Source organism: Zalophus californianus, chromosome 8, assembly GCF_009762305.2.
Source record: "Zalophus californianus isolate mZalCal1 chromosome 8, mZalCal1.pri.v2, whole genome shotgun sequence".
NCBI classification, from domain to species: domain Eukaryota; kingdom Metazoa; phylum Chordata; class Mammalia; order Carnivora; family Otariidae; genus Zalophus; species Zalophus californianus.
Genome location: NC_045602.1, coordinates 13,014,091 through 13,041,045, shown reverse-complemented (window position 1 = coordinate 13,041,045; position 26,955 = coordinate 13,014,091). Strand labels below are relative to the sequence as shown.

Sequence of the window (26,955 nt, the reverse complement as noted above, 5' to 3'; positions counted from 1 at the left end):
CATTCTTACTTGTAGGAGTTCCTTGTAGGTGTTCTGGATACCTGTCATTCACGAGATAATAGCTTGCAAATGTTTTGACTCACTCAGTGCCTTGCCTCTTTATTTCTTGTTTTTGCATGAACAGAAGCTTTAAATTTTGTTGAAGGGCAATTTATTATTGTTTTTCTTTTGTACTAAGTGCATGCTATCTCCTCTTTAAGAAATTATGGCCCACCCCAAGGTCCTGAAGACATTCTACTGTTTCCTTCTGGAAGTTCTAGAAATTTAAGCTTCACATTAGACCAGTGACCAATCCTGAACTAATCTTTATTTATTTTATTAGCAAGGTGGTTTTTTTTTTTTTTTTCATGCGTTATCAACTTGTTCTAGCACAGGTAGATTGCTTGAATGCCATTATCAGAAATCAACTCACTGTAATATGTTTGGCTTTCTATTCTCCCCCATTGATTTATTGATCCTTTTCACCAAGTAATACCAAACTATGACAAATAATAAATCTTAAAGTGAAGAAGAGCAAGTCCTTAAAATTTGTTGTTCTTTTTCAAGATTTTGTTGACCACTCCAGTTCCTTTATTTTTCTAAATTAATTTTGTAATCTGCTTTCAATTGCTACAAAATCGCCTTGCTGGGATATTGATTATAATGATATAAAATCCAAAGTTCAGTTTGAGGAGAATTGACATCTAAACAATATTGATTCTTCTTACCTATGAGTATGGTATATCTTTCCATTTGTTTAGATATTCTTTGATTTCACTCAGCAGTGTCGTATAGTTTTTAGGGATCTTGCGTGTCTTTTGCTAAATATATCATTAAGCATTTTATATTTTGACCATAACAGCTTTTTTATGCTTATTGTTTTTATGGCATATGTTTCCCCATCCTGTCTGTGCCTTTATCTTTACAGTGTATTTCTTGTAAACAACATGTAGTTGGCCCCAGCTTTTTCATCCAAGATGATAATATCTACCTTTTAATTGGAGTCGTTAGCCCATTTACATTTAATTAATGTTTGTATCTGAGCCTATCTTGACGTTGATTTCTATTTGTTGTATTTGCCCTTTGTTTTTCTCTTAATGTCTTCATGCCTTTTGATTAAATATAATAATTTTGGTATTCTCTTTGATCTTTTCCTTTTAAAAAAAAAACTTTTTTTTAAAGATTTTATTTATTTGAGAGAATGAGAGAGAGAGAGTGTACATGAGAGGGGGGAAGGTCAGAGGGAGAAGCAGACTCCCTGCTGAGCAGGGAGTCCGATGCGGGACTCGATCCCCGGACTCCAGGATCATGACCTGAGCCGAAGGCAGTCGCTCAACCAACTGAGCCACCCAGGCGCCCCTCTTTGATCTTTTCTGTTGGCTTTTTAGTTCTGCCTCTTCATGCTTATTGTAGAGATTACAGGATACATCTTCAACTTATTAGAATCGATCTTCAACATGTATTCTTCATTTCATGAAGAATTAAAGACTCTTGTCACAGATCCTTCCCCTCTTGTGCTCTTGTATGTTTTGCTTCTACATCTGCTAGAAACTCCCCATTGCAATGTGTGGTGGCCTTTTCCTTTACTTTAAACTCTCAGTGTGTGTGTGTGTGTGTGTGTGTGTGTGTGTGTGTGTGTGTGTGTAATTTAAATAGATATTTTCTATTTGTGGACATATTTGCTGGCTCTGGTGTCCCCCGTTCCTTCTTCACAACTAGGTGTCTTTGGTATCATTTCACTTCCGCATGGACTTCCCTGCAGAGAGGACTTGGATGGCATCTTATGCTTCTAGCATCGCATCTCCAGTGTCCAGCAGAGAGCTGGGCATGAAATATCAGCTTAGGAACTTTGACTTTTTTTTTTTTTGTACTGATGCTAATTCAGTAATTATATGCAGTGCGTCTCCTGCATTGTAGCATCAGGCAGGAACAGCAGGAATGGGGATGGGGTGTTGGGGGCAGAGAGGCACAGAGGGATGACATAGGGCACATCAATATTGGGGGGACATTAGAACATGTTCTCTTCTTCAAGGAGTATATAACGGTATTGGGGAGAGACACAAGCACGTTGAGCAGAGACAATAGTACGGGTAGTACAGAAGCCTGGAAGAGAATGGAGAGCAAGTGGCGGGCTCACCAGAAAAGAAAGTGCAGCTTCTAGAGTTAGGGCGAAGAAATGTTTCTTGGCAGATAGTAACTGAGAAATGTTCTTCTTATAAGACAAATCCACCTTTATGAGCATGATAGGAATACCAAGAACAATAATAGTGGTCATGGGGTGGGGGTGGGGGCTAGTTAGGAAGGAAATTCTAAAGCCTCCAAGCCACTCATTATACTCGCAGAAAGGCTCTGGATATTGTGACCTATTAGGACTACAGCTTCCTACTTCTTGAAACAAGGAGGAGTGTCAGATGAGCCCCTCAGCTGGGATGATTTTGATGACGCAGGCTACCTCCTGTCACTACTGAGCTTTTCTTTCTTTCCTTTTTTTTTTTAATTAAGTTTTTTATTTTAATCCCAGTATAGTTAACATACAGTGTTATGTTGTTTCAGGTGTACAATATAGTGACTCAACTCAGCTTTTCTTTCATCCCTCCCATCTCTGGTACCCTCACTTCTGCTAAGGTTGTTCAGAGGAGGCTAGATAATCTTGGGAGAGGAAAGGGGTAAAATAAGAGACGTTTTCTGGTCACTTTACAGATGAAACAAACAAACAAAAAAACAACAGAACAGAACAGGCCTGGAAAGCAATTAATACTTATGCCAACACGGAGATTCAGTCACAGCGAGTCATTAAATTTCCAGCACTTTCTCTCTCTCTCTCTCTCTCTCTCTTTTTTAGATTTTATTTACTTATTTGACAGAGAAAAACACAGCGAGAGAGGAAACACAAGCAGGGAGAGTGGGAAAGGGAGAAGCAGGGAGCCCGATGCGGGATTCAACCCCAGGACCCTGGGATCATGACCTGAGCTGAAGGCAGACACTTAATGACTGAGCCACCCAGGCACCCCAGCACTTTCTCTTTTTAAATGCTTTTGATCTATGTCAACATCCCATTATGACCCTCCAGGCCACAGTCCCTACAAGACTATACAGGGAGGCGACAGGGCTCTTGTCAGTGTCCCTTCCTTTACCAAGAAGTAATCTGAGAGCCAGAGAGATGAATGGATTGGGCCTTGAAGTCTCATATTCACTTAATTTTTTTCTAAGATTTTATTTATTTATTTGACAGAGAGAGAGACGGCAAGAGAGGGAACACAAGCAGGAGGAGTGGGAGAGGGAGAAGCAGGCTTCCCGCCGAGCAGGGAGCCTGATGCGGGGCTTGATCCCAGGACCCTGAGATCATGACCTGAGCAAAGGCAGACGCTTAACCATCTGAGCCACCCAGGCCCCCCAAACTCTATATTCAGTGAGTGGCAGAGGTGACAGTAGGACCCGAGGCTCAAAACTCTCCGTCCTTGAAGTTCCCTCCTTCTTCCATGACATCACCGGGATCCCACAGCATGGGGTTGAAATGGATGAGCCTTCCAGCAACCTCAGCCTTCCCTGCTTTTTGCAGGCCCTCATTCACTCTTCCATAGGAAAGGGCTCTGGTGCTGGAAGACTAATGTCCCTGTGCAAATAAGTATGTCAGCCTAGTCACACATTTTCCAATGGACCTTTGCAATTTTATGTGGTTTCTGCAAGCAGCTAGTATTCTGCTATAAATCATTGCCAACTTTATATCCCCAAATGTTAATCATAGATAATTAGTTATGTTTCTTAGTCTTTCCTGAAGGGGAGAAGGGTGGAGGGGTAAGGAAGTGGTGGGGCAGGAGAGCTAGGGATTTAATTTACGGCTGTGGCAAATCCTCTTCAGTGTGTATACAAGAGCTGCTGGGGTGTGAGAGTAGTATATCCTATTGGTGAAACGCCACGGCTTCCTTCAAAGCCAAACACATCTCCAAATAAATGGTGTCTTCTGCTTACATTATCTTCCATTAATTTGTTTGATTCCCTGTCAGATTTTCCATACAGTTCTGAATAGGTTGTGAGGAGAAGGTATGTGTGTTCCCTGGCCCTTGTTGAGGACACAGTGTGTCCTTGGCCGATTTACAAAGATAAGAACCCTTTGATTTGACAGCCCTACTCTGGTTTGAGCCCTGCTGCCTGTGCCCTGGGGTGTGTTCACCAAAGATGTTCCTTCCTGACAAACAAAGCACTCAGCCACCTTCCTCTCCATCTGCCCGCCCCGTGGAATGCGCGGCATTCTGCTTTCAGTAAACATCACAGGCCTCCACAGCAAAGCCTCCACCTGACCCCAGTGACACCAGAATCCTGACAGTTAATATCCACAGTCACTAGCAAATTGAGCCAAAGGAGGGTAAATAGGGCCCCTGTAAACAAAATGAATACGGCCTCACTATCTTCATTGATAAGAAGGTTATTTTTCCATTAAAAAATTCTAGGCACTTAGAATTCAGCGAGTTCTTGACAATGTATTCAAGGTCACAGTGCACATTATACATTTTCATACTTCGCACAACAGCAAGTCCAGAACAGGGTTTTAAATCATCGCCTGGGGAATGGCCCTGGATAGGCTTGTTCTGGGGCCCCTTGGAGAATTGGTTTCTAAATTGCCTGTGTAAATCACAGGGTGGGTTGTTTGTTTTTGTTTTGTTTTGTTTTGTTTTAACAGCTTCATTGTTAGACAACAGCAGCCCAGCTTGATGTAACCATTCTTCTCAATGGAGATAAAATCATTGACAATGATTAGAATTTTAGAATGTGATTCTTAGAGGAAACATCCCCGCGGGATTCACTGGCTACAACTGAAATAAGGCCTCAGGTCCATCAATAATACATCAGTACTATTATTGGTGGGCGTATCTATGTGTGTGTACCTTTGACTAAAGGTCAATCTTTGTGTTAAAAGTAGAAAAACAAAACCCATAATTCCGAGTTCCTGTTCCCTCAGCAGGTGCTTTAGAAGGTTGCCGATCAGTTAAATATCAGCGTGCCTTTTCAATCCACTAATTTTTCAAAATGTTTCTCTTTGACATCACGGCTACCAACTGAATCTGAATACAGAGAAAACCAGAAGTAAAGACCCCAAAGCCTCTTAAAGAGATAGTCCAGAAAACAAATGATAACAGCCTTAGGATTGGGATAGTCAACGTAGTTGGTGCAGTTTTTCACTCAACAAATATCCTAATAGTGTGTTAACCATACTGAAGAGACATTGAGGCTATAGATGAATAATGGATGATTTAAAAACACAAGTAGTAATAAAAGGATGAATAGCCAATTTGATGGTAGATAAATATATATATATAAAAACAATAACAGTGAGAGAGGTTAACAGTATAGAAACTATTTGGAAGAAGAGCCAGAGGAGAGGATCCAGAAGTAATAGGATCTTCATTTCTTTCACTGCTTCCCAATACCCACATCCTCTACCACCTGGTCAATGTCCTCATATGTTCATTGAGTCATGACATATTTATTGAGTGTCTCCAATGGGCAGGACATATGGAGGCACTGAGGATAAGACTATAGACTCTGTCTCCAAAATCTTCCAATTCAAAGACAAGCAGAAAAATCATCATAAGACATAGTGTGGGAAGTAAATCATTCATCCAGGTATTTTATTCAGCAAATCTTTCTTGAGTATATACTATGTGCCAGGCATCATGCCAGGCCCTGGAGATTTAAGGTCACATGAAACAAAGCCAGAGTCCCATGGCCTAATGGGTCAGATTCTCATTAATTAGTCTTGGGTGTCTGGTCACATGGCTGGGGGATCAAAGTAGAATGAATCATGAACTTCCGTAGGGATATGAGCCAATGCCAAATTAGGATTACAGAGTCCTTTTTCTATTTGAAAAAAAACAGAACAGACAGATAGATTAGAGCTTCTCCCCAGTCAGCACTCTCCACCTTGCAAGTTGACCCCACATGTGACTTGAGTCCCTAGAAGGCAGGGACCATGCTGCCACCATCAAGGGCCTAGTTGATAGCTGGATGAAGAAGTGACTTCAGTTCCATGACAGGGGAAGAAGAAAAAAAAAAAATAAGGCATCCAAGAAGACTAACAAATTATGGAAGAAAACGAGCCAACACATTTCTAGTTGGGATGAAGAAGGAATGATGAATTGGACTTCTCCGACCTGATCCCACCCCTGCTAAATGGGGCCATATGAAAAACGTTTTTAATAAGACACCAGGACATCTGCCAAAAGAAACATTCTCCCGGAGAGGAAGGCTGGGACTGGGGGTCCTGTTTCACAGATCACTGCCGTGCTGTGAGAGGGTTCCTGTAAGACAGAAGGGCTTCTCCACAGCCCCAACTCTGCCACCCCTGAGAGAGATGTGACACCACCCCATGTCACTCATCCAGCTCTTTGTGGTCACATCAGTGTTGGGGTTGAGTCGTATCAGAAAGTGTCAGCTCGCCTGGGATAGAGAGCAAAGCTTGCCCATCTATGGCCGGTACCGCTTTTAGGCCACTCTCTTGGAGATGATCTTTTTGAAGCACTTAAGAAAGGGCTTCCATTTTTAAAAACTGACTGAAAGTTTTCTTCTTTTGTGTTAATCACTAGAAGAATGGGTTTTTGTGTTTGTCTGGTCCTCATCTTCTAGCCACTTCATTTTAATTCTGTTTTGTCTAAAACTTCAAGTGGCAACTCACTCAGATGGAGCCACTGTGACAGCCGCGATCGGAAGGCTCCCTTTCCTGGTCTCCAAGTGTCTTCTTTACGTACTACTTTATAATTACACTTGAAGAAGCTTACCCCCATGCCCCCCAGAATTTGGTCACAGTCCATTTTTCTTTTCTTCCTCTTCAAATATCTCTCTCTCTAGGAAATGGCCTTTTTTAGCTTCTGATTTTTCAGCGCATTCGTCAAAGGAGGGAAAGGATTTGAGGGAATGAGCTTTTTCTTTTTCATTGTTTTCTAGGACCTTCGTGTTGCATTTTTGTCACACGTTCTCTTCCCGGACTTTCTTTTTACTCAGAAATTGCCCTGAAATTCTGTTCACTGAAATACTCTCCTCAGTTACAGGCTTCCTAACTTATGAGGTTTTAAAGGTTTCTGTTTAAGACACCCATATCACTTTGAGAGAAGTTTGGGAGACAGGAAAGGATAGGCTGTGAAGTCATTAATATCATGCGTAACACTGTACCTGAGAATTTTCCAGAAACAGTGGAAGAGTAGAAAAAGATAAAGGAGTAATCTAGCTTCCCAGGCTAGGTTCTGTACTGTAACCTAGTAGGTCTCTGTCATGTTCCTCATGATGCACTCATGAGTGTTATACCCGACATAACTCTATCCTACCTTTCCATGAGTGGGGTCTGCTGAGAGAATTCACTACCTTAGGACTTGGATTTTTGAAAATGAATTTTTAGGAGGTGACATCCATCCCCCTTTTCCATTAGCAGTGCCTTTGTTTGGACTGGAGATTAATTTCCTTATTAGCCCAGGCATGTAACCTATTTTATAGGTATTGGGAGATAAAACCTAATCTTTACCACCATTTGACTTCCACCCACCAACTTCCACAAAATACTCCTGGGGACAAGAATATATATTGGCTACAGGAATGCAGTGTGAAAGTGGGAATTAAGAGCTAAGGAAATGCTTCCGTGGCTGTTAGAATATGTTCTTTATTTATGTAAACCTGTGTGTGTCACTGATTCTTGTGGGTAGTGTTTATAGTCAAGATCAGTGTTGAACAGTACAAGTGTCTTTAAAATGAATCTCCTGTTGGGGGTGCCTGGCTGGCTCAGTCAGTAGAACATGCAAGTCCTGATCTTGAGGTCATCAGTTCAAGCCCCCACATTGGGTGTAGAGCTTACTAAAAATAAATAAATAAATAGACAAACAAATAAACAAATAAATAAAATGAACGTCCTGTATTTCTTTAGTTTACATTCAGTGATCAATCTCAGTGCTTTCTCCGTGTCTTTGTGTTCCAGAAAGATACATCTCTGTCATGGCTCTGCAGGATTATCTAATATTTTAAGCTTATTTGTTTCTATGGTAATATAAGGGGGACTATTTTTCCCACCTATACTCAGATTCCCAGATTTTTAGTCATAACAGAACTATTCAGTAGCTTCTCCTATAAAACGGGGCCCCCCAAAGACAATACTGATGCCTTCTATCACCCACTTAATCACTTGGCACATAATAGGTGTGCAAAAAGTATGTCCTACATGATTGAGTAAAGTGCCCTCAGTGATTCCAACGTGTTTGGTGTAACGTGTGCACACAGATGGATGACTGGCTTGAACTGAGTCGTGGACAGAAGTTGTCTCAGGTTCCTTTCCTAGCAGCTTATAAAAAAAAAAAAGAGTAAAGACCAAACCTGCAAGAATTAAACAGGACTTTCTAGCAGGTAGAACAGAATGCTGATCTTCTTTCCAAGCCATTTGTAAACATCATCCCTCTGTGTCTTTTTGTTTCCCTTCTGCTCAGATGCCCAGCCCACAGAAGGAGAGAGGGAAATATGGAACCAGATCAGCGCTGTCCTCCAGGATTCTGAGAGCATCCTCGCAGACCTGCAGGCTTACAAGGGCGCAGGGCCAGAGATCCGAGATGTATGCCAATGATAACACTGAGCTGACAACACCCTCGGACGAGAAGGGAAACCACACATGCACACACACCCAGCAAGATTAAGTAATAGCCCTAGTATTTCCTTGTGTACTAGGAAGAACAAGGAGGGTAATGTGGTTTTCACGAAGTATGAATGGCCCCTTTTATTCTAGTACATTCATCTGAGCACACGGTGCTGTAGACTTTGTAAAACATTAGCCATTCTCGTCTCAATCATACATTTGATAGCACAGGACTGACGTTCAAACAGTGATTCCACAGCATATTACTTCATGCAAGGGAAACATACATATAAAGTCTAGGACAACAGTTGAAATATAAGTCATGAGAAAAGAAAAAAAAAAACAAAACTGTAAATCATGAGGTCTGGGTTTGCATGAATTTCCTCAGCATTTTGTAATAATCTTGGCAGGTCCCACAGTGTCACAAAGATCAGCCATAAACCAGGTTGCTTTAAGTAGCCTGCGGGTCTGCCATCTTGAAATGACTTTGAGCTTAAAAAAAGAAATCCCTGAAAAACAAAACAAAAAAGAAGATTGTCAGTGTCTTTTAAGACTTAATAATGCCTTAAAGGCAAGAAACTTCACACACCTTTTTTTGAAATAATTAGTTTTGTGGAAGTATCAACACATACACACATGTGCACATCTATACGCACTTACAGGCACACCCCACTTGCCACTGTTGCCATCTTTCTGGAAGAAAACCCACTAACAGAATCTGTAAGCTGCTGAAACCCAGACAAAACAACATTTCCAAGAATGTGACAGCCTCTTAAGAGGTGGTCTTTCTACTTAGGGATCGCCATTGATTTAGATAATTTAGGTCACAGAACGGAAGGCACGTAATACATATTGTAGAGAAAGGAAGATGTCTACGGGATCCCCACTTCCTAATGAGCTCTGGCTCTACTTTAGTAGAATCAAAATGTGGTGGAGGAAGGCTGAATGGCTTCCAATTAGATTTGCAATTTTTTGCACTTAAAATAAGAGAAACAAGATGACACAGGATCTAATTGTAGGGTCATTTACATTATGTTCAAGGGCTGAAATCTCCATTCTAACTGAGCGTCTTGGAGGACAGTCTGGTGAACTGATGTCAGTTTACGAGCACATTAGGGAAGTCTATCAGGCACTGTATTTTCTTAAACTAAAATCCCTTCTCAATCTTAAGGCATTTTGATGTGGAGCTTATTGCTTCTTTTTAAACAGACAATTTTATCTTGTTTTTGTAGGCGATTCAGAATCCCAACGACATTCAGCTTCAAGAAAAAGCTTGGAATGCAGTATGTCCTCTGGTTGTGAGACTAAAGAGATTTTATGAATTCTCCATAAGGCTAGGTGAGTACGTGTTTATGGTTTTCATCCCGCATATGAAGCTCTGTTACAGAGTTTGCTTAAGGAGCAGAAAGGGATAGCTCAGTGCTTTGGGGAATGGGCCACATCGATCTGCAGTGTTTTAGGAGAGGCCATTCGTGGACAGAAACACCTGTCATTTTCATTTCTTTAAATTCATCTCAGAGTTCCCTGCCCTGCAGTTACCTGCACATTGAGCATGTCTCTACTGGTGGATATACTGTGGTCTTGTTCGCAGCTAACAGTTTTGTTGTGGGCTGATCACATTTCTAAATGACAGAGAAGTTGAAATGAACAGGTTACCTGCTAACCCCAAAATCTTGATTTGCTGGAGACATGTGATAAATTTAATATAGTAAAATATGGGAAAAACAAACAATATTCTGCCCTTAAGCTTTAAAAACAACCTGTACGGGTACGGGATGGCTTTGCAGAGGCAAGAGTAAAGTCGAGTCTGGTTAACAATTGGCTCGATGTGACCACCTGTATGATCTAACCACTCCCCCAAGAGTAAAGCTGTCTGAGGTTTCATTAGTTAATACAGCTAGAACGAGGAAAGGGATAGTCATGTTTACTTTTGCTGTAAACGAATGTCACATTTTAAGAGTTAAACAGAGAAACTGAAATACTTTAGGGGAATAATAGTTATGGTGTAGAGAGAACTTGAAGCTAAGACCCAAAGGGAATGGTTGAATGAACTAAAATAGTCTTTCAAGAAAAGAGAGCTTCTGGAGACTCTCGGTTAGCTTCTCCCTATTTCCTCCTTCTCTGTTTCTTCAAAGTGTAAATCTAGACCCAATGAACTGAAATCCTAATGAGTCAGATTTTTAACAGAAGGACAAAGATCCACCTGTCAGAGCAGACCAAGGTAGAACTGGCTACCTCAGAAGGCAGTACATCCCCATAAATGGAAAAGGCAAGAGATGTCCTTGTAAAGATGCTATAAAAGACAATTAAGGACTGTAGATCAGGTGCATAGCACACTTGTCTGTAAAGAGCAGATAAGGAAAGAAATATTTTAGGCTTGGGGGCCGCCCTGTCTTTGTTGCAGCCACCCAACACTGCCATTGTAGCACATTAGTAGCCATAGTCAATACATTAAGGAATGGAAATAAAGTGGGGCTGCGCTATGTGTTAATAAAACTTTATTTGTGAAAATTGACCGTGGGCCAGGTTTGGCCTTTGTGCCATCGTTGACTAACCCCGCTGTAGAGGATTGGTTAAATGAGTCAGTATTGTTAGAAATATGTTGAAGGGAAAACGGGAGGGAAGGTTTAGGGATAGACAAGAAGGAGTAATGAGACTGTTTCAAGGGCAGTAATGGTGGTCGATATGGCAGTGGGTTGGCAGAAAAGTACCACACAGTCTCATGGACAGGATCCAAAAACTTGTGTCTGGTTTCCAAACAGTGGTCGGAGTTGGCACTATGGAACACTGAGAGTTGAGCTGAGCTCTGAGAGACATGGGCAAAACTGTGTGGCCCTGGGTGGGGGTCTTCCACAGGTTGGGGGGGGCAGCCTGCTCGGGCCTGATGGGCTCCTTCTCCTTCCTGCACGTGTCGCACTGTACATGACTATGGGAAAAGATGTGGAGAAGAAAGACTCAAGCAGGTTATCTCTGAGAATGTCAATGGGGCCTAAGAACTGTGCTTTTAGAATGATCTCTGTGGGCCACCTCAGATATGTATTTATCACTTTGACTTTCAGAGAAAGCTCTTCAGAGTTTATTAGAGTCTCTGACCTGTCCACCCTACACGCCAACCCAGCACCTGGAACGGGAGCAGGCCCTGGCAAAGGAGTTCGCAGAAATTCTCCATTTTACCCTGCGATTTGATGAGCTGAAGGTTAGACCACACACGATAAGACAGTTTAACAGACATGTCCTGGGGACCTACTGTGTGCCAGCACTCTGCTAATGCCGTGGGGTGGGGAATAGATGAGTAAAATGTAGCTCCTTCCCTACAGAGACATAAAATGTGGTGAGAATTTGCATTCCTTATAGTCAACGTGATGTAGGATGGCGGTTTGTGCATGGAAATTCAAAATCTGCCAAATTCAAGAAGAGGAAACCTTTTCAAAGTATCTGTCCTGGGTGAGAACAAGTATTCTTTCCCTGCAATCTGGGTGATAGGAAAAGCAGGGCCTATATTAAAACAATGAGGCTCTAAGTATTTATGTTTAACCAGAAGTTATTCTGATTATTGTGTCACCAAGAGATGTCCTGGTTTATTTACCGAGTCTAGAGTTTGGGCTCCTAATGCATATCCTCTCTGTGATGGGGAGCGATGACCTTCTTTCTTCTCTTCTGAATTTCAGATGAGGAACCCAGCTATTCAGAACGACTTCAGCTACTACAGAAGGACGATAAGTCGCAACCGCATCAACAACATGCATGTGAGCCCCTGAGTCTCCTGGTCTGTACACCCATTCTCCACGTCATCCTTTGACTGCTGCATCACGCAGGGCCCGGGGAAAAGACAGCCTTCATCTGTGATTCTGTTTCCAGCAGACACTGTTTGGGGATTTTTGACCCCGTCTTTATCAATTGTGTCTTCTCTTCTTATTTTCATCAGCTAGACATTGAGAATGAAGTCAATAATGAGATGGCCAATCGAATGTCCCTCTTCTATGCAGAAGCCACACCAATGCTGAAAACCCTTAGCAATGCCACCATGCACTTTGTCTCCGAAGTAAGTGAGGCTGAGCACTGAGGTGCTTTTTTTCTTAACTGCACAGAAAAGCTGCTAGAAGGGCTAATATACTTTTGTGTCTTCCATTTAGAACAAAACCCTGCCAATAGAGAACACGACAGACTGCCTCAGTACGATGACAAGTGTTTGTAAAGTCATGCTGGAAACGCCGTAAGTGAGATCAGAGGCAGATTCATGGTCTAGAGGTCATGTGGAGAGAGCTTGTTAATATGATGTTGTTGATGATGATGATGATGATATTGATGATGATGGTGGTGGTGGTGGTGGTGTTAACATTTGGGTCAGCACATTGACATTTACAGGTATATTATCTGAATTAGTTGTATAAAGAACTCTGGGTGATAAATGTAATCAGCCCCCTTGTATAGTTGAAGAAACTGAGGTTCAAACTGGTTAACTGACTTCCCAAAGGTTGAGTAGTTTGTTAGATGGCAAAACCAGGACTCAAACCAAAGATGCAGTAGAAGATGGGCAAGGGCCAAATGGAAGGCTGGATAAATGACTGGGTATTATTATTATTATTATTATTATTATTATTATAAGTATATTGGAGAAGAGATCTGGCAGAAGATTTAGAATGAAGAGCAGAAGGGGTAATACTGTTGCAAGAATGATAATGGAGTATCAGACTTCTGTCCCTCTTCCCTTCTCTTTTTCTCCCTTCCCTACCCTTCCCTTCTGACTCTGCCTGTCACAATAGTTTCTTTGTACTTAAACTAGTTGCTGGATTGTTAGAAGTGTCAAAGGTTGTTAATGGAGAGGCAGCGTGGTAATGAGGAAGTCCACACCCACAAGCCAGGGTTCCAGTTACCTCTTTAGCTACTTTTGTGCATGTAGACAGGTGGTATGGCCTGCAAGGCCTTGTTTCCTTCTCCTATGAGGTTCCCATAATGCCATCTATGCGGCAGAGGGCTTGGGAGGGCTAAAGACCTCAAAAGAGCCGTATGGAATGTGATCCTCTGTTCAAATGTAAGATGGTGTTAATTTCAAATATTTCACTTTTACCAAAGTTAAGATTTATTCCAAGACAGAAATAGTAATGGTCCTCATTGTCGGCCCAATTCATAATGAAATAGGTATTAAGAAAGCCTCTAGAATTATCTTGAATTATCTGAATCATCAGGGACCCCATCAAGGTAAGTGAACAAAATTCAAACTCCACAAATACTCCCAGCCCCAGTGAATGGCACAGAATTTCTTTTACGTATCTTTGCCAATCCAATTCAATCTGCAGCCTGTGTCTTAACAAAAGAAGTTACTCTGACTGGAGACATGATAGCCGCTCTGTAGAAATGAGCCTGGTTCTTTTTCTCCATAATGAAGCCATTATTCTCTATAATCTTGGACAGCCAGAGGGACCTGCTATGAAATATTCAAGATTGATGGGTGGGGGGATTGATGTACGTGACGAGCTGGCCCGCTGAAGGGCAGCAGAGAAGAGAATTTACTGCCCTCTAATTTACCTTATTTTCACACTGAATTGCTGGTTGGATAGCTTCAAGGAGAATTATCATCATGGGCTTCCTTAAGAGCATATTACCCTGGTTGTTACAGGTCCAGGATTGTTCTCAGGAGATGATTGGAGGAGTCTAAAGTGGCCGGAAGTGGATCTGCTCCAGCAAGGACGTTAACGTGGCTGCCATTTCTTCTCTCTTCCAGGGAGTACAGGAGCAGGTTCACAAGCGAAGAAACGCTGATGTTCTGCATGAGGGTGATGGTGGGGGTCATCATTCTCTATGACCACGTTCACCCCGTGGGAGCGTTCAGCAAGACATCCAAGATTGATGTAAGAATAGTGACGAGCTCTGCTTTCCAAATAAGAGCTCGCATGAATGGGGCCAGACAGACCTTGATTATCTCTGTCTCTATCGCTCTCTAGCTCTCTCTTTCCTCCCTCCACTACTTGGAAGTGGGGATCTCTCCAAGATGCAAGCCCCCTCCCCATAGCAAGAAGTCCAGTCTTTTTCATGTGCTTACAAGCAAAACATCCAATCAAAAACCATAGCAGGAGCTCAGAGACACTAATCTCAGCCTGCAGAGAAGCTGAGCAGATGTGAAGAGTCACTTAGCTGCAAACTGCCCCTTCAGTTTGGGTACCCAATGTGCCATGTGAATATATAGATATTAGCATGTCATATATGTCTTAAAGTAAACAGCATTGGGAGATACTGGATTACAAGACACCATGGTCAAATTTCAAACAACATTCCAACTTCCTCTCCTACCAACCCCCCCTGGTGGCTCTACCTGATGTCACTGGGATATGCTTGAGCCCCCTTCCCTGCCCAGAGGACCCTCCCTTCTTTCTGATGGGTGGATTCCTTTAAACCATTCCACAAATGTCACCTCATTCAGGAACACATCTCCTGTACCCTGTGTGGTCAGGACCTCCCTTCTCTGCTGGCTCCCAGAGCACTTACCATTTTGGATTTTCTGATTGCCTCGCAGACTCCAAGTTTGTTTGTAAGGGCAGAGACTATGATCTGTATACCCAACATCTGCTCTACCGCCTAACACCATACACGACATAGAGCATGATGCTCAATAGGTACTCCTCAGTGTTTTTGCCGAATGAATGAACATAAATGGAAAACTCATGATTTTGGTGTGCAAGTGACTTCTGTTGATTGTAGCATAAAAGACATCTCCTCTTAGTCCTCATCTGCAGCATCATCCCCATAGTGTATCCTGTGTGTTAATATAAAGCCTTTTGGGCGCCTGGGTGGCTCAGTTGGTTAAGCGACTGCCTTCGGCTCAGGTCATGATCCTGGAGTCCCGGGATCGAGTCCCGCATCGGGCTCCCTGCTCGGCAAGGAGCCTGCTTCTCCCTCTGACCCTCCCCCCTCTCATGTACTCTCTCTCTCTCTCTCTCTCTCTCATTTTCACTCTCTCAAAATAAATAAATAAATCTTTAAAAAATAAAATAAAATAAAATTCAAGCATCTTTAAATATATATATATATATATATATATATATATATAAGGCCTTTTAAGAGCACAGTAGGCCCCTTTGGGATTAACTCATTCTGACTGTGCTAAGTTTGGGGGGCACACCCTGTTCTCACTCATCTGCACAGAAAAGCCTCTCTGATACTTTAGTACTGTGCAGACAGAAAGTCTTCATGCCCAGAGGGACCATGAGTCTGAAGAGCATTAAGGAAATTTATCAATTAAAGTGGAATTGGATTATTTATTTTTGAAGGTCTGGCTTCCTAGCACAGCTAGGCATGGTTCTTCATAGAGTCTTTATTATTATTTTTTTATTTTTTAGTATGATTTTGTTATTTTCTGTCTACCAAGAAAAAAAGTATTTAGTATAAAAGAATTAGGAAAACATAAGAAGTCAAAATACAGAAAATTGGAATGTATCTTTCTATAGTAACCTTACCATAGGCGATGACCATGGTCAATATGGCTGCATATCTAACTCCCTTCCTTTTATATGTATGTTTGTGTATATGCATGTGTGTGTGTACATAACAGATCAGCATCCTGCTATAATTGTATTTTATTTGCATCACAGTATATCATGGAATTATTTTTGGACCAATGAACATTTTTACTATATTCTTTGTGAGTCTTTAACATTCTTATACTATGGATCAAATATAAATAACTCTGTTAATAACTCCATGAACATCATTTGAATGTGGATTGAGTTTATTGTTTGGTGCCCACAGGACATTCTCATTGACCAGAGCCACTTGTTAACTTGTCACAGAGTCAACAATTAAAAATATACTGGGGACAACTATGGCTTGTATCCCTAACATTGTAAAAGCTTGTCCTTGCTGGTCATTTACTGAGTCTTTCTATTGAGGTCATAGTCATTATATAATGTTAAATCTAACCACTCGTAGTCTTCATGAAATCTATCTGTTCCTCAGTCTCACTAGGAAAAGCTTGTTCATACTGAAGTGTGCATGTTTCTCTAAGAGAGTTTCAGGCTTACCAAATACAACACGTATTCAAGATGGGCCATTTCCTTTGACACCATAAAGGGGCGCCTTCAGATACCAGTCTGCTTCTAAGCCAGTACTGGGTTTATATATCCTTTAAGGATCATCCGCTGTAAAAAAAAAAAAAAATCATCAGCTGTGAAAAAACAAATATTTATTTGTGAAGCCCTGAGATGCGTGTCATTCATAATATGCACTTACAGAGAACACACCCTGGAAACCCAGATGAGGGAGAAGCTTATTCTGCTTTGAGAAGAGACAGAGGGTGATGTTGGAGGTGGACCTTGGAGAAGGGCTAGGATTTTCCGAAGTGGACAGAGGGGAGGGGAGGGCTCCTAGAGCAGTGAATTGTCGGAGCCACATCACTGAGGCCCAGAAGGGTTGGGTCACTGAGAGAAGAGATGCCATTCTTGGGTGCCAGAAAGCCCGGCTCTCTGTGTTCCTGATAGAATGCGGGCACTTATCAGAGAAACTTGGGGGTCTCTTCTACCACTAGACCATGAGTTCCACTGGGAAAGGGACCAAATCTCTACATTCCTGGGCTGGAGCCCATTCTTGGACGTGAGCAGGCTCAGGATGGCACACACCTGGCATGTTTTAGGCTCTGCCTGTCCTGCACCCATGACAGACACCTCTGATGGACAATGACCTTCTTTCTTGACGAGTCTATAATGTGATCCTCAAATGACTCTCAACCCTGTGCTTCTGGTCACCTCCATCAATCTACCAGGGTCTATCAGGCCATAAGATAAAACTTCCTACACACCAGAAGTATACCCACAGAAAATATTTGAAAGAGACCATGATAAAAGAGGTCCTTGGTCTATCCAAATTCAATACAGAGCATGAACATCTCAGTTTAAAATGAGCGATTGTATTTTTTGCAGGAAGATACTTCTTTGTCAAAAAAAAAAAAATTCTAGGATATGCATAATATAATGTGATCTATGTAAACCTAGTTTTCATGGACTTCCCAAATTATGAATAAATTATATTACAAGGGCACAAAAAACTAAGAAATTTGCCCAGGTTCATCCAGGTACATAAGCAAAGATGGAGGAAACCAAAGCTGTCTACCCCAAAGTGGTTCATATTCTTCTTTTTTTTTTTAAAGATTTTATTTATTTATTTGACAGAGAGAGATACAGCGAGAGAGGGAACACAAGCAGGGGGAGTGGGAGAGGGAGAAGGCTTCCCGCGGAGCCGGAAGCCCGATGCGGGGCTTGATCCCAGGACCCTGGGATCATGACCCTGAGCTGAAGGCAGACACTTAAAGACTGAGCCACTCAGGTGCCCCAGTGGTTCATATTCTTCACCTCTGTCCTTCACCAGTCCCCTCCTAGTGAGGGAGCCAAGATAATTCAGGCACTAAAATCTCCAAGATCTCCAAGATCTTCTGAAAAATGCCAGCATGCTATCAGAAGCCCAAAGAGGTAGTGGTTACTTCCACCTGATGAAGGTAATGAGGTGCGCAGAGGCCTCCTGGTTTTGGTGATCTTTAGCTGTGTCCTAACAAAAAAAAAAAAAAAAAAAAAGCCAGTCAAACAGCTAAAGGAGGAATAGCATCCTGGAAAGAGGGATGGCATAAAATCATTGGGTTTGTAATTCATGCAGTCGGTGTCCACTGAGCAGCTACTGGGGGTGGGGGGGGGGTGTGGGGAGCCCTACGCTTGGCTCTGGAGCACAAGACAAAATCACAGTCTCAAGTCTTTGGCCCCACATGGCAGACACATGAAATGTTTAATGGCAGTAGAGTATGAAAAGTGATACACAACTTCTAGAAGCGCCATGAAGAGCAACTCACTAACACGAAGGAGTAAGAAGGTCTGTTGGTCATTTCTGTATTTGATTTCTCTGGACAGAAATAACATGATCTGATTAGGGACCGATGGTAGTATGAACGGATACTGTCATGGACACAGTTGCTAGGCTATTAACAAAATGTTGTGCTTTCTCCTCCCAGATGAAAGGCTGCATAAAGGTTTTGAAGGAACAGGCCCCGGACAGTGTGGAGGGGCTACTGAATGCCCTCAGGTAAGCCTCAGTCCTGCGACACTTCAGAGAGACTTCAAACTTAGATGCTGTTGGGGACCAGGCTCTAGAGCATCAGGCTTAACCCCGTGCATGTCTTCACACATTTAATCCTGCCAACAACCAGTTGAAGTTCCATTTTTATCAGATGGAAGAAACTGAGATGTAGGGAAATGAAATAACTTGCCCAATGTCACACAGCACACGACAGAGCTAGAACATACCCCTGGATCTGGGTGACCACACACGCCGTGGGCCTGACTCCAGGCTGTGCTGCCTTGTGGTTAGTGGAGACTCATCAGAAGAAGAAGCTTCCTGAGTCTCACTTGCCCCTTCACCTGCTGTACGTGAAAATTGTGGGTGGCTTTAGAAAACCCTGATGCTCAGGTTCCAACCCAACCGAATGCATTAGAGTCTCCAGGGTGGGGACACAGGTATCCACTCTGTGTTTGTTCTAAAGCTCCCTGGGTGACCTGCTCTACCCTGCCTGGATGCCCAAGTATTTGGCAACTATGGCTCATTTAGCTTCTCACCGCTAACAGCTGATGCCCAAGCAGCCTCTCTTCCAAGGATACACGTGCTTAATACACTCCAGAGAAGGGATTCTTATTTTTCAGCCGTGACACATGTACAGGAATTTGTTAAATCATACTACCACGTAAATCATTCCACTGCTGGATTGCAATCTGGAAGGTTTATGGTCCTCGCTCTCTTATTCATCTTTGATTTTCCCAAGTCCCACTCACTGTTGTGCATGCAGTAAGTGTTCAATAAGTGTAAGTGGACTGGATCAATAATCTTCTATCTGTGTACAATGTTCATGTCTTACATTCCACTCCCGAGTATGTTGTCTCATTTAATTATCACAACTCAAGAGAGGGAAGGTGATCTATTATCCCCATTTAATAAATGAAGACACAGCCACACATTTAACGAATAAAACTGAGGTTGATGCTGTTTTGTGGAGCTGCTAGGTCATCATTCTTCAGAACAGATGTAGCATTAACAGAGTAGCCTTCCAGATTCCGTGCGTGAACCAAGCTTTTCTCCATTGGTGCCCATTTTCCAGCAGGCTGGCTTCCCGTATGCAGTAAGACTCTGGTGTCTGAATTTTTTTTTTTTTTAACTTTCCCGCCTCATTTAATCGAGCAAGGCTTTCGTGAAGAGCAGGGCACTGGGCTGAACAGTGAGTCCCATCCGAGTGTTGGCAGCTGTGGTTTCTTGTAGGTATTGTGGTGAATGGCTTTTGAGGCAGACAGATTTGGGTCCAAATCAGAAGCCACAGATCCCTCACGAATCACACACATTGGCAGATTTGCGGTCTGAAATAGGTCATTTCACCTCTCTGATTCTCAGTTTTCTCACCTGTAAAATGGAGGCGGGAACCTCTTCTGCAAAGAGTTAGTGTGGGTGAAATGAGGACTTACACGAGTGTCCAGGACCTGGCAAGGTTTGATGACATGGTAATTCCCCTTTCCTTCCTTTTCATACGCCGTGCCTGCGCCAGGTTAATGTGAGGATGCAGACTGGGCTGCTCCTTATTTGGCTTGTTTACCTGCATTTGTGCCCCCTTGTGGTGGCAATGGGCATAAGCCTTCCCAGGAAAGTAGAAAACCATCAGCGTTGAAGTTTTGGGGGAATGTTGGGATGCAGATCCACATTCTGAAATTTGCAGCTCAGCAGGGGGAGCCTGGATGGTTGAAATGCTGCACTCCTTCACGTGAAGTCGACCTCCGCAGAAAATGTGATGGCTTCTATCTCCTCTGTATATTTATTTGATTAGATAAAAGGTCTACTTGTTGAATAACCACACTACAAAATTCCTTTAGGAAAAAGAATCAAATACTAAATCCATCTGAGACTACACTGGGGATCAAAGTGTGGTTATTTGTGTAAGGAATGAGCCCGAGTTTGATTTCTAAGTAGCCATTGTGTCTCTCAAGGTAAAGATGGGCTGAGAGTCATCATGAAGCTTTGGCAGAGCACTGTTTCCACACTGACTTCCATTGCTTTCTCTCCATCCAGGTTCACTACCAAGCACTTGAATGATGAATCAACTTCCAAACAGATTCGAGCAATGCTTCAGTAGAGCTCTGCTCAAAGAAGAGGATCTATGTACTGACCTCAGAAGATGTATATGTTTACATAATTTAATACAGATTGATGTTAATACTTGTGTATTTACATAACCGTTTCCTTCTTGTCACTGAAATATATGGACTTTAATTTGTATCTTGACTGACTCGACCCAGCAGAGCATAAATTGACTTGAGAGCCTAACCTTTGATGTCTAAAACAAAACCCTCTTCTCCAAAGCCAAAATTTGGAGATATTGGTCTTTACTACTGGAGTCCTTTAACTACACCTGTAACAATCCAAAATTCCCAATAGTTTGTGGTAGTGTTTTAATTCTAGATGTGTAATCTCTCTGGGAAGTTTACTTATAGAAACACGAAGTATTTGATTTCCTGTGTCGGCTTGGCTACAAGAAACACAACCGTTATCCTGACAGAGGGAGAGAGGAATCCAAGAAAAGAAAAATGCATGTGAAGACACAAACTCAAGTGTTTGGAATTCAGCACGCCCCCCACCTCTCTTCCCTCAGACTGCAAACCACATGTGCAGCTTTTTTGTTTGCACGTTGTTTTATTTAGCGACATAGTCCCCTTCTCTCTGGATTTATATTCCTCTAACGTTCCCTTTTGATTCTGCAGGAGGAAAATCACCTGCGCTTGAATCCACTTGTAAGAAAGAAGTGAGAATAGATAGATGTGCTGTCATAGCTGAGCTGTGAAGGCGGTTGTCTTGGAAGTGGGGGGCAGGCTGGGAGGAAGGACACACAGGCAACAGGACAGTCCTCTCTCCACTTCAACCCTCTGGCTTTGGGTAATTTTACTGACATTCCGGGTATCTGTGGGGTCCTGGGTGCCCAGCCGCCCTCCTGAAATGGGCCCTGCCCTTTGTGGGCTGATCATGTGGTGACAGAGGTCTCAGGTACTTCACTAATTTCCAGAAAACTGGGGACTCCAGAGGGAGGAAATGCTACATTTTCCAGTTCCCTAGTATTTAAAAGGTAGCTCCTCCCTGACCACATGGCTAGCTTGCTGCAGTGTGTACAACTTTGGTCTGAGTACCTGGATTTAGTCCTAGCCTTATTGATCCACTATGTGGTCTTTGGAAATTCACTTAAGCTCTTTGTGTCTCACTTTCTTCATCTATAAAATGGGCAATTAGAACAGACGATCTCCAAGAGCCCTACAAGGCAACGAGCCAATAAAATGGCTGACTCTTACATGCTTCCTTAGGAAATAGAGTCCGGGAATCATCACCCCACCTTGTCTTGAAGATAGGACCAGGACTAGAGTCATTCTGTCCGCAGATCGGAGCTTATAACGGAACCTTGAAAATCTCCTGTTCCAACGTCCAGTGGAGAAAGAGACGAGGGTGAAGTCAAACAGGATCAACCCCCCTGTAGGACTGGAGCCCAGGATCCCTCACTCCTGATTCTTTCCCTCTTCACCATGTGGCCTATGCATACATACTATGGGATGAGATTGGACACTTTTAAGTCAATCTTCAGTCTGGCTTATTTTATTACTTGCCTATTTCTGATAGAAGGAAAGGGTTGCCCAGTGATTGATAATCCCAGAAGTTGGGCCTGGGTACATCAGGGTGTCATTCACCATGTCCCAAGGAACGAGCCGTCAGACACAATTGATTTCCAGACTTTAGTATCCAGCTGGCACTCTCTCGAGTCCTCCAAGAAAGGGGAAAGATACTTTTGTTTTGTTTTATTTTTAACAACAACAGCAACAAAAAATCCAGTCAAGTGACAAAACAGATTCTCTGGTTTATATCTAAATGTCAGTGAACAGAGAGAGAAAAAGGCCCTTTTCCTTAGAACTTTTCAAGCTGAACAAGTACAGCTCCTTGGATGGGGGTGGGGGGGGGTGGTTCTCTCATCAGGACAGAAATGCACTTAGATGGCCTTCATGGCCTTTTCAAACCTAGGGATTTTAACACCTTGGAAGAAGCCGGGAAATGGGGTAAACAATGGGTGAACAAATTCATTGACTGTTCAGCTTAAGAAATGTTCTATTTGGCAGCCTCACGTCATCTTTGGGCAGCAACTGTCAAGACAAGAATTATAGAGGCACTCAATGTTTATCATCATTGGGTCCATTTGTTCCCTTTATTGGGTGAGGAGTTTAAGTCTTGGAGAGAGGAAAGGACTTGCAGAGAAAATCGTTGAGCACATTTCTAATTTTTAATTAGACTTTTATCAAATGGGATCAAACATACAGGAGGGGCTGCTGGCCTGCCCCAATATAGCCAGGCCACCTTGTTTCAAAGCTAATATCCACCTGTCCATGGGTTTTCAAAAGCCCAGTTGCCTCTGATGATCAGGAGGACAAGTTAATTGAACGTCTGTGATCACTAACAGGTAATGGCTATTGGGTCCACTCCTGAGCTACTGTGGGAGACAAATTCTTTTAACAGACTGTCCTCCAGGCGTCAGGAGTCCATGAAAAATCATGTTTTCTTTTCCTGTGTGTGCTGCATGCACATGTGTTTAAGACCCATGGGTGGCTTAGGGGAAAGTGTTAGCCACAGTATCCATGTCGATGTTTAACTATATTTCATATTTGATGTTTCATAGTTTTCAAATAAACCGTGTTTTCCATTACTCAGATATTTATTTTGGGGCAGACAACAGGTGAAAATTACATTTCTCAGATGCGCTGCTATTTTGGCGTCATGACTTTGTTCTCAGAAGTTTTTCATGCATCACTAAGAGCTACTAATGAAAGCAAGTGGCAGTGAGTTTTTTGAATTGTGGTAGCCCATTAGGGCTGGAGTATTTATTAACAACCAGAAAGAAAGTCTTGATAGTAATCTCTTAATTGTTAATCTCATGCTTCATCATTTGCTTCTAGTCATCATCATTATATCAAGACATTAATGGTAAACTGAGGTTTTTGATACATCGTCACATTGAAGTTACAAAAAAGTAATAATCATGCTTCCTCAAAAGAAAAACGAAGCCTATCCAATCTTGGAATCCAATTGTACAAGTAGAATTCGGAGAATTCTCATTCAGTCTTGTATCCAAACAGCTCCAGATTTTTCTAGACATTAATAATAAACAGTGGAATTTTATCTTAAAGACATTTTGGAACCTAACTTCCCCATTACATCTATAAAAGCTGTTGCATACACAAAGCTGTTTTAAAGTTGTCATATGTTGTTTGCTAAAGTCATTGTATTTTTTTTTTTTTGCCTGCTTTGCCTCTTTTTGTACAGAAGTTTTGAGTGTGAAATGAAAATTAAAGTTTGGTACATATATTTAAAAATATACCTCTATTTTATATGATGTTCAGCGCTGAGTGGGTGATGAGCACATGATCATAGATATTTGCTAAACATCGATATTTGCTAAACACCTGCTCTGGGGACAAGCAAATCACACCACCTGCCTTCCACCTTTCTTTATATACAACATAAAATACGCAAAATGTTCTGCTCTTGGTACCAGCTATATTTTATTAATTTCAGCAAAGATCTTTCATTATTTAAAAAGGTATAGAATAAAAAGAGGCATGATTGATATCTAGAGATTCATGAGACCTACTTGTCCAAGGATGCTAAGGAACATGCATTCTGTCTTTTGAGAGTAGTAGCCCTTTATGGATGCAACAAAGTTGGCCATTAACTTATTCTATATATGTACATTTTTCAGTCAACTTCAGCTTTAAAGCAATTCTTTTAAAAATTGAATATTGAAACTGTTTTAGAGTATCCTTGCATATTTTAAGCTTTTCACCTGAGATCTAATTGTGTGTGCTATCAATGGGTCAGAGTCCCCAAAAGAGACCTTCTCTATACAAAAGACAAAGATACAATAATTATATCTATTTGAGACTCAAAGGGAAATGAGTAGGAATGGGAAATTTTCTGTAAATTGACACATTGATAAATTATAAATGGACACAAGCTGGAAGGACAGAGAAGAGAAGGGACCAAGAGAGAGAAAGAGAAAGACCCTAGTTAAATGAGTGTTGAAAGTCAAGAGACATGAAAAAAATGAGTGTACGTGTGATTATCAAGAGGAATACAGCTAGTGAGGAATACCCTTCATGCCAGCCAAAAAGTTGGTTGTTAATCAGGGCTCTCTGGAAGGATGGAGATGAGGGGTTTAGCTGGCCACATTCTTGAAACCTGGTGAACAGTGAATATATGCAATCTGTATTCACCTTGACTTCATACTCCGGGGTATCACTGAGTAGATAGAATTTCTAGGCAAGCATTTGCTGCTTGAAACGTCTGTACTATATTTAGTCATCACAACTTAAGTGATTAAATAATACTAAATAATATGTACTTATACTTTTTATACAATTTACTTGTACTGTTCATATTCATTAATACGTTATTCCATCCAATGCCAAAATCCTGGTCCCTAATAGTAAAAACAAAACAAAAAACAAAGAAACAAACAAAGCCTTGCTGATCACACCCTCATACACCTTTTATACAGTAATAAAGAGAGGTCTTGACTGTTCTATCTCTTCAGCTCAAAGACTACAAAGAAGGGAGTTTTTCTGCTCTGGTCACATCCAAGTTACAAATTCCATAAAAATACCTTTTGAAATTGTGGTAAGTAGGATATTAGATAAATCCCAGAAATTTTTGTAGAGTCATTTAGGTTGAGAGATCTTGTAAACTCATTTAAGAAAGTCTTTTCCATATGAAATCTTCCTGTTTTCCTCCACAAATTGCATATTTCTAGTCTCTTCTCTCTGCCTGCACTTACTCTTCATTTTTAAATTGTCCTTATTTGCCCCGTGACTGGCTTTGTTTCAAGTCAGGAGTTACATTTTATTAGCCATTCTTGCAGTGTTGTGACTTGAGGACCAGTGGTTTTAAAAGGCTCCTGCCACATTGAAAAAACCTGTCTCCAGAAAATATCAAAAGAACTTGAAGGAAATTGTAAAATTATTTTCTTCAGAATGTCAATATATATGATTTTCCTTCCTTTGGTATAAGAGAAATAATGCAAACCCTGTGGGGAGGGGTATAAAGGTGATAGTGTTATATGTGAATGTGGGTGGGGAAGCTAAAAGTATAGGGAGCCCTAGGCTGAACCAGGTGAATATTAAGTACCTTCATGTGCCAGGGGCATTTCCACTCCTTTGATATTGTCATTAATGCACCCCCTCTTCTTCCTTGCCTATTTGAAGTTTACCTAGACATCAAGGCCTGGGTCATACATACTCTTCCAGAAGCTTCCCCTAACCACCCCAATTCATGCTAATCCTCCCTGTTCTTGGTCTCTAATGCATTTAATTTATTTGATGCTAAATATAGGGCATGGAACAGCACTTTATATGTTTGTTTCTTACAGTAGATGTTAAGTCTGTAAGGGAAGAGAATGTGTCCCTTATAGGGTCAAGCTCAATGTAAGCCGGCAGCCAACAGAACCTGCCTGTAAAGGGGAAACTTCAGGGTGCTGACACCTGAATGCGCTGAAATGAAACCCGGAGAATTAATTTCTATAGCTCACAACTATCCACAGTAACAAAGTATCTGCTCCCTTGGCTGGTCAACTTTATTCCTGGAGGAAATACTTACCTGCCAGGGCATTTTTAACCTCTGTGGACACAGCTTGCAGCTTGTAGCTGATATGCCAGGAGTCCAGCTGAGAAATCAGGCTGTTGTCTTGATCAGAAGTCAGAGTCAGTTAGTCCTGGCAAGGGCAGGCATGCTATCAGATGAAGTCTAGCTTGGTCTGGGACAAGGCTGCTTCGGAGAACTGAGCTTGAGGCAAAGGCAAAAGGGCAATAAAAGCAGGTTTCCAGTAACTAGACAAATCAATTCAGCACCTTGGATAGCAATCTAAGCATGTTCTCCTAACAGTCCATAGCCATTTCTCCTGGAATCTGTAAGTCCTATTACTTGGTTCCACTTTGTCTCTAAAACTCTGATTGTTCATTAGAAAATTTAAGTTGCTAGGTAGCTGGGAAAGCATTTTTCTATGTCCTGAGACTTCTGAATATCACATAAGATGGGCAGAAAATAGTTTTGGAAAGGTGCCAGTATCATCTTGGGTTTTCATATTCATAGTTTTAGATTCAAGCTAAACTCATAAGAATGACTCTTCTTTCTTCTTTACCCTAACTCCTTCAGCTAATCTTTAAGTCCTAACAAATATCTTTTCTAAAGAGGTCTCAAAATCAACTTCTCCCAGTTCATTTTGTTTTATTTCCTCTATGCTTCACCATCTTTTCTTTAGAAGATCATCCAGCCCTTACTCTCCCTCC

The 26,955-nt window shown here is 41.8% G+C and overlaps 1 protein-coding gene across 5 annotated transcripts in view; it reads left to right on the top strand.

The window, feature by feature from the left end:
* The window catches only part of CYRIA (CYFIP related Rac1 interactor A), a 110,712-nt gene extending 86,724 nt beyond the window's left edge, over positions 1-23,988 (top strand). For 3 of the 5 annotated variants that reach the window (XM_027622001.2, XM_027622004.1, XM_027622002.2), the window contains 9 exons: positions 8,439-8,560; positions 9,814-9,919; positions 11,641-11,777; positions 12,250-12,327; positions 12,507-12,623; positions 12,715-12,794; positions 14,304-14,430; positions 18,567-18,637; positions 20,660-20,814. In XM_027622001.2, the coding sequence (XP_027477802.1) occupies positions 8,439-8,560; positions 9,814-9,919; positions 11,641-11,777; positions 12,250-12,327; positions 12,507-12,623; positions 12,715-12,794; positions 14,304-14,430; positions 18,567-18,637; positions 20,660-20,723 (902 nt within the window). In that variant the 3' untranslated portion in view covers positions 20,724-20,814. Of the gene's footprint in view, positions 1-8,438; positions 8,643-9,813; positions 9,920-11,640; positions 11,778-12,249; positions 12,328-12,506; positions 12,624-12,714; positions 12,795-14,303; positions 14,431-18,566; positions 18,638-20,659 lie in introns of those variants that run through there. The other 2 variants (XM_027622003.2, XM_027622005.1) reach the window with 2 other exon arrangements.
* Positions 23,989-26,955: the final 2,967 nt, after the last annotated feature.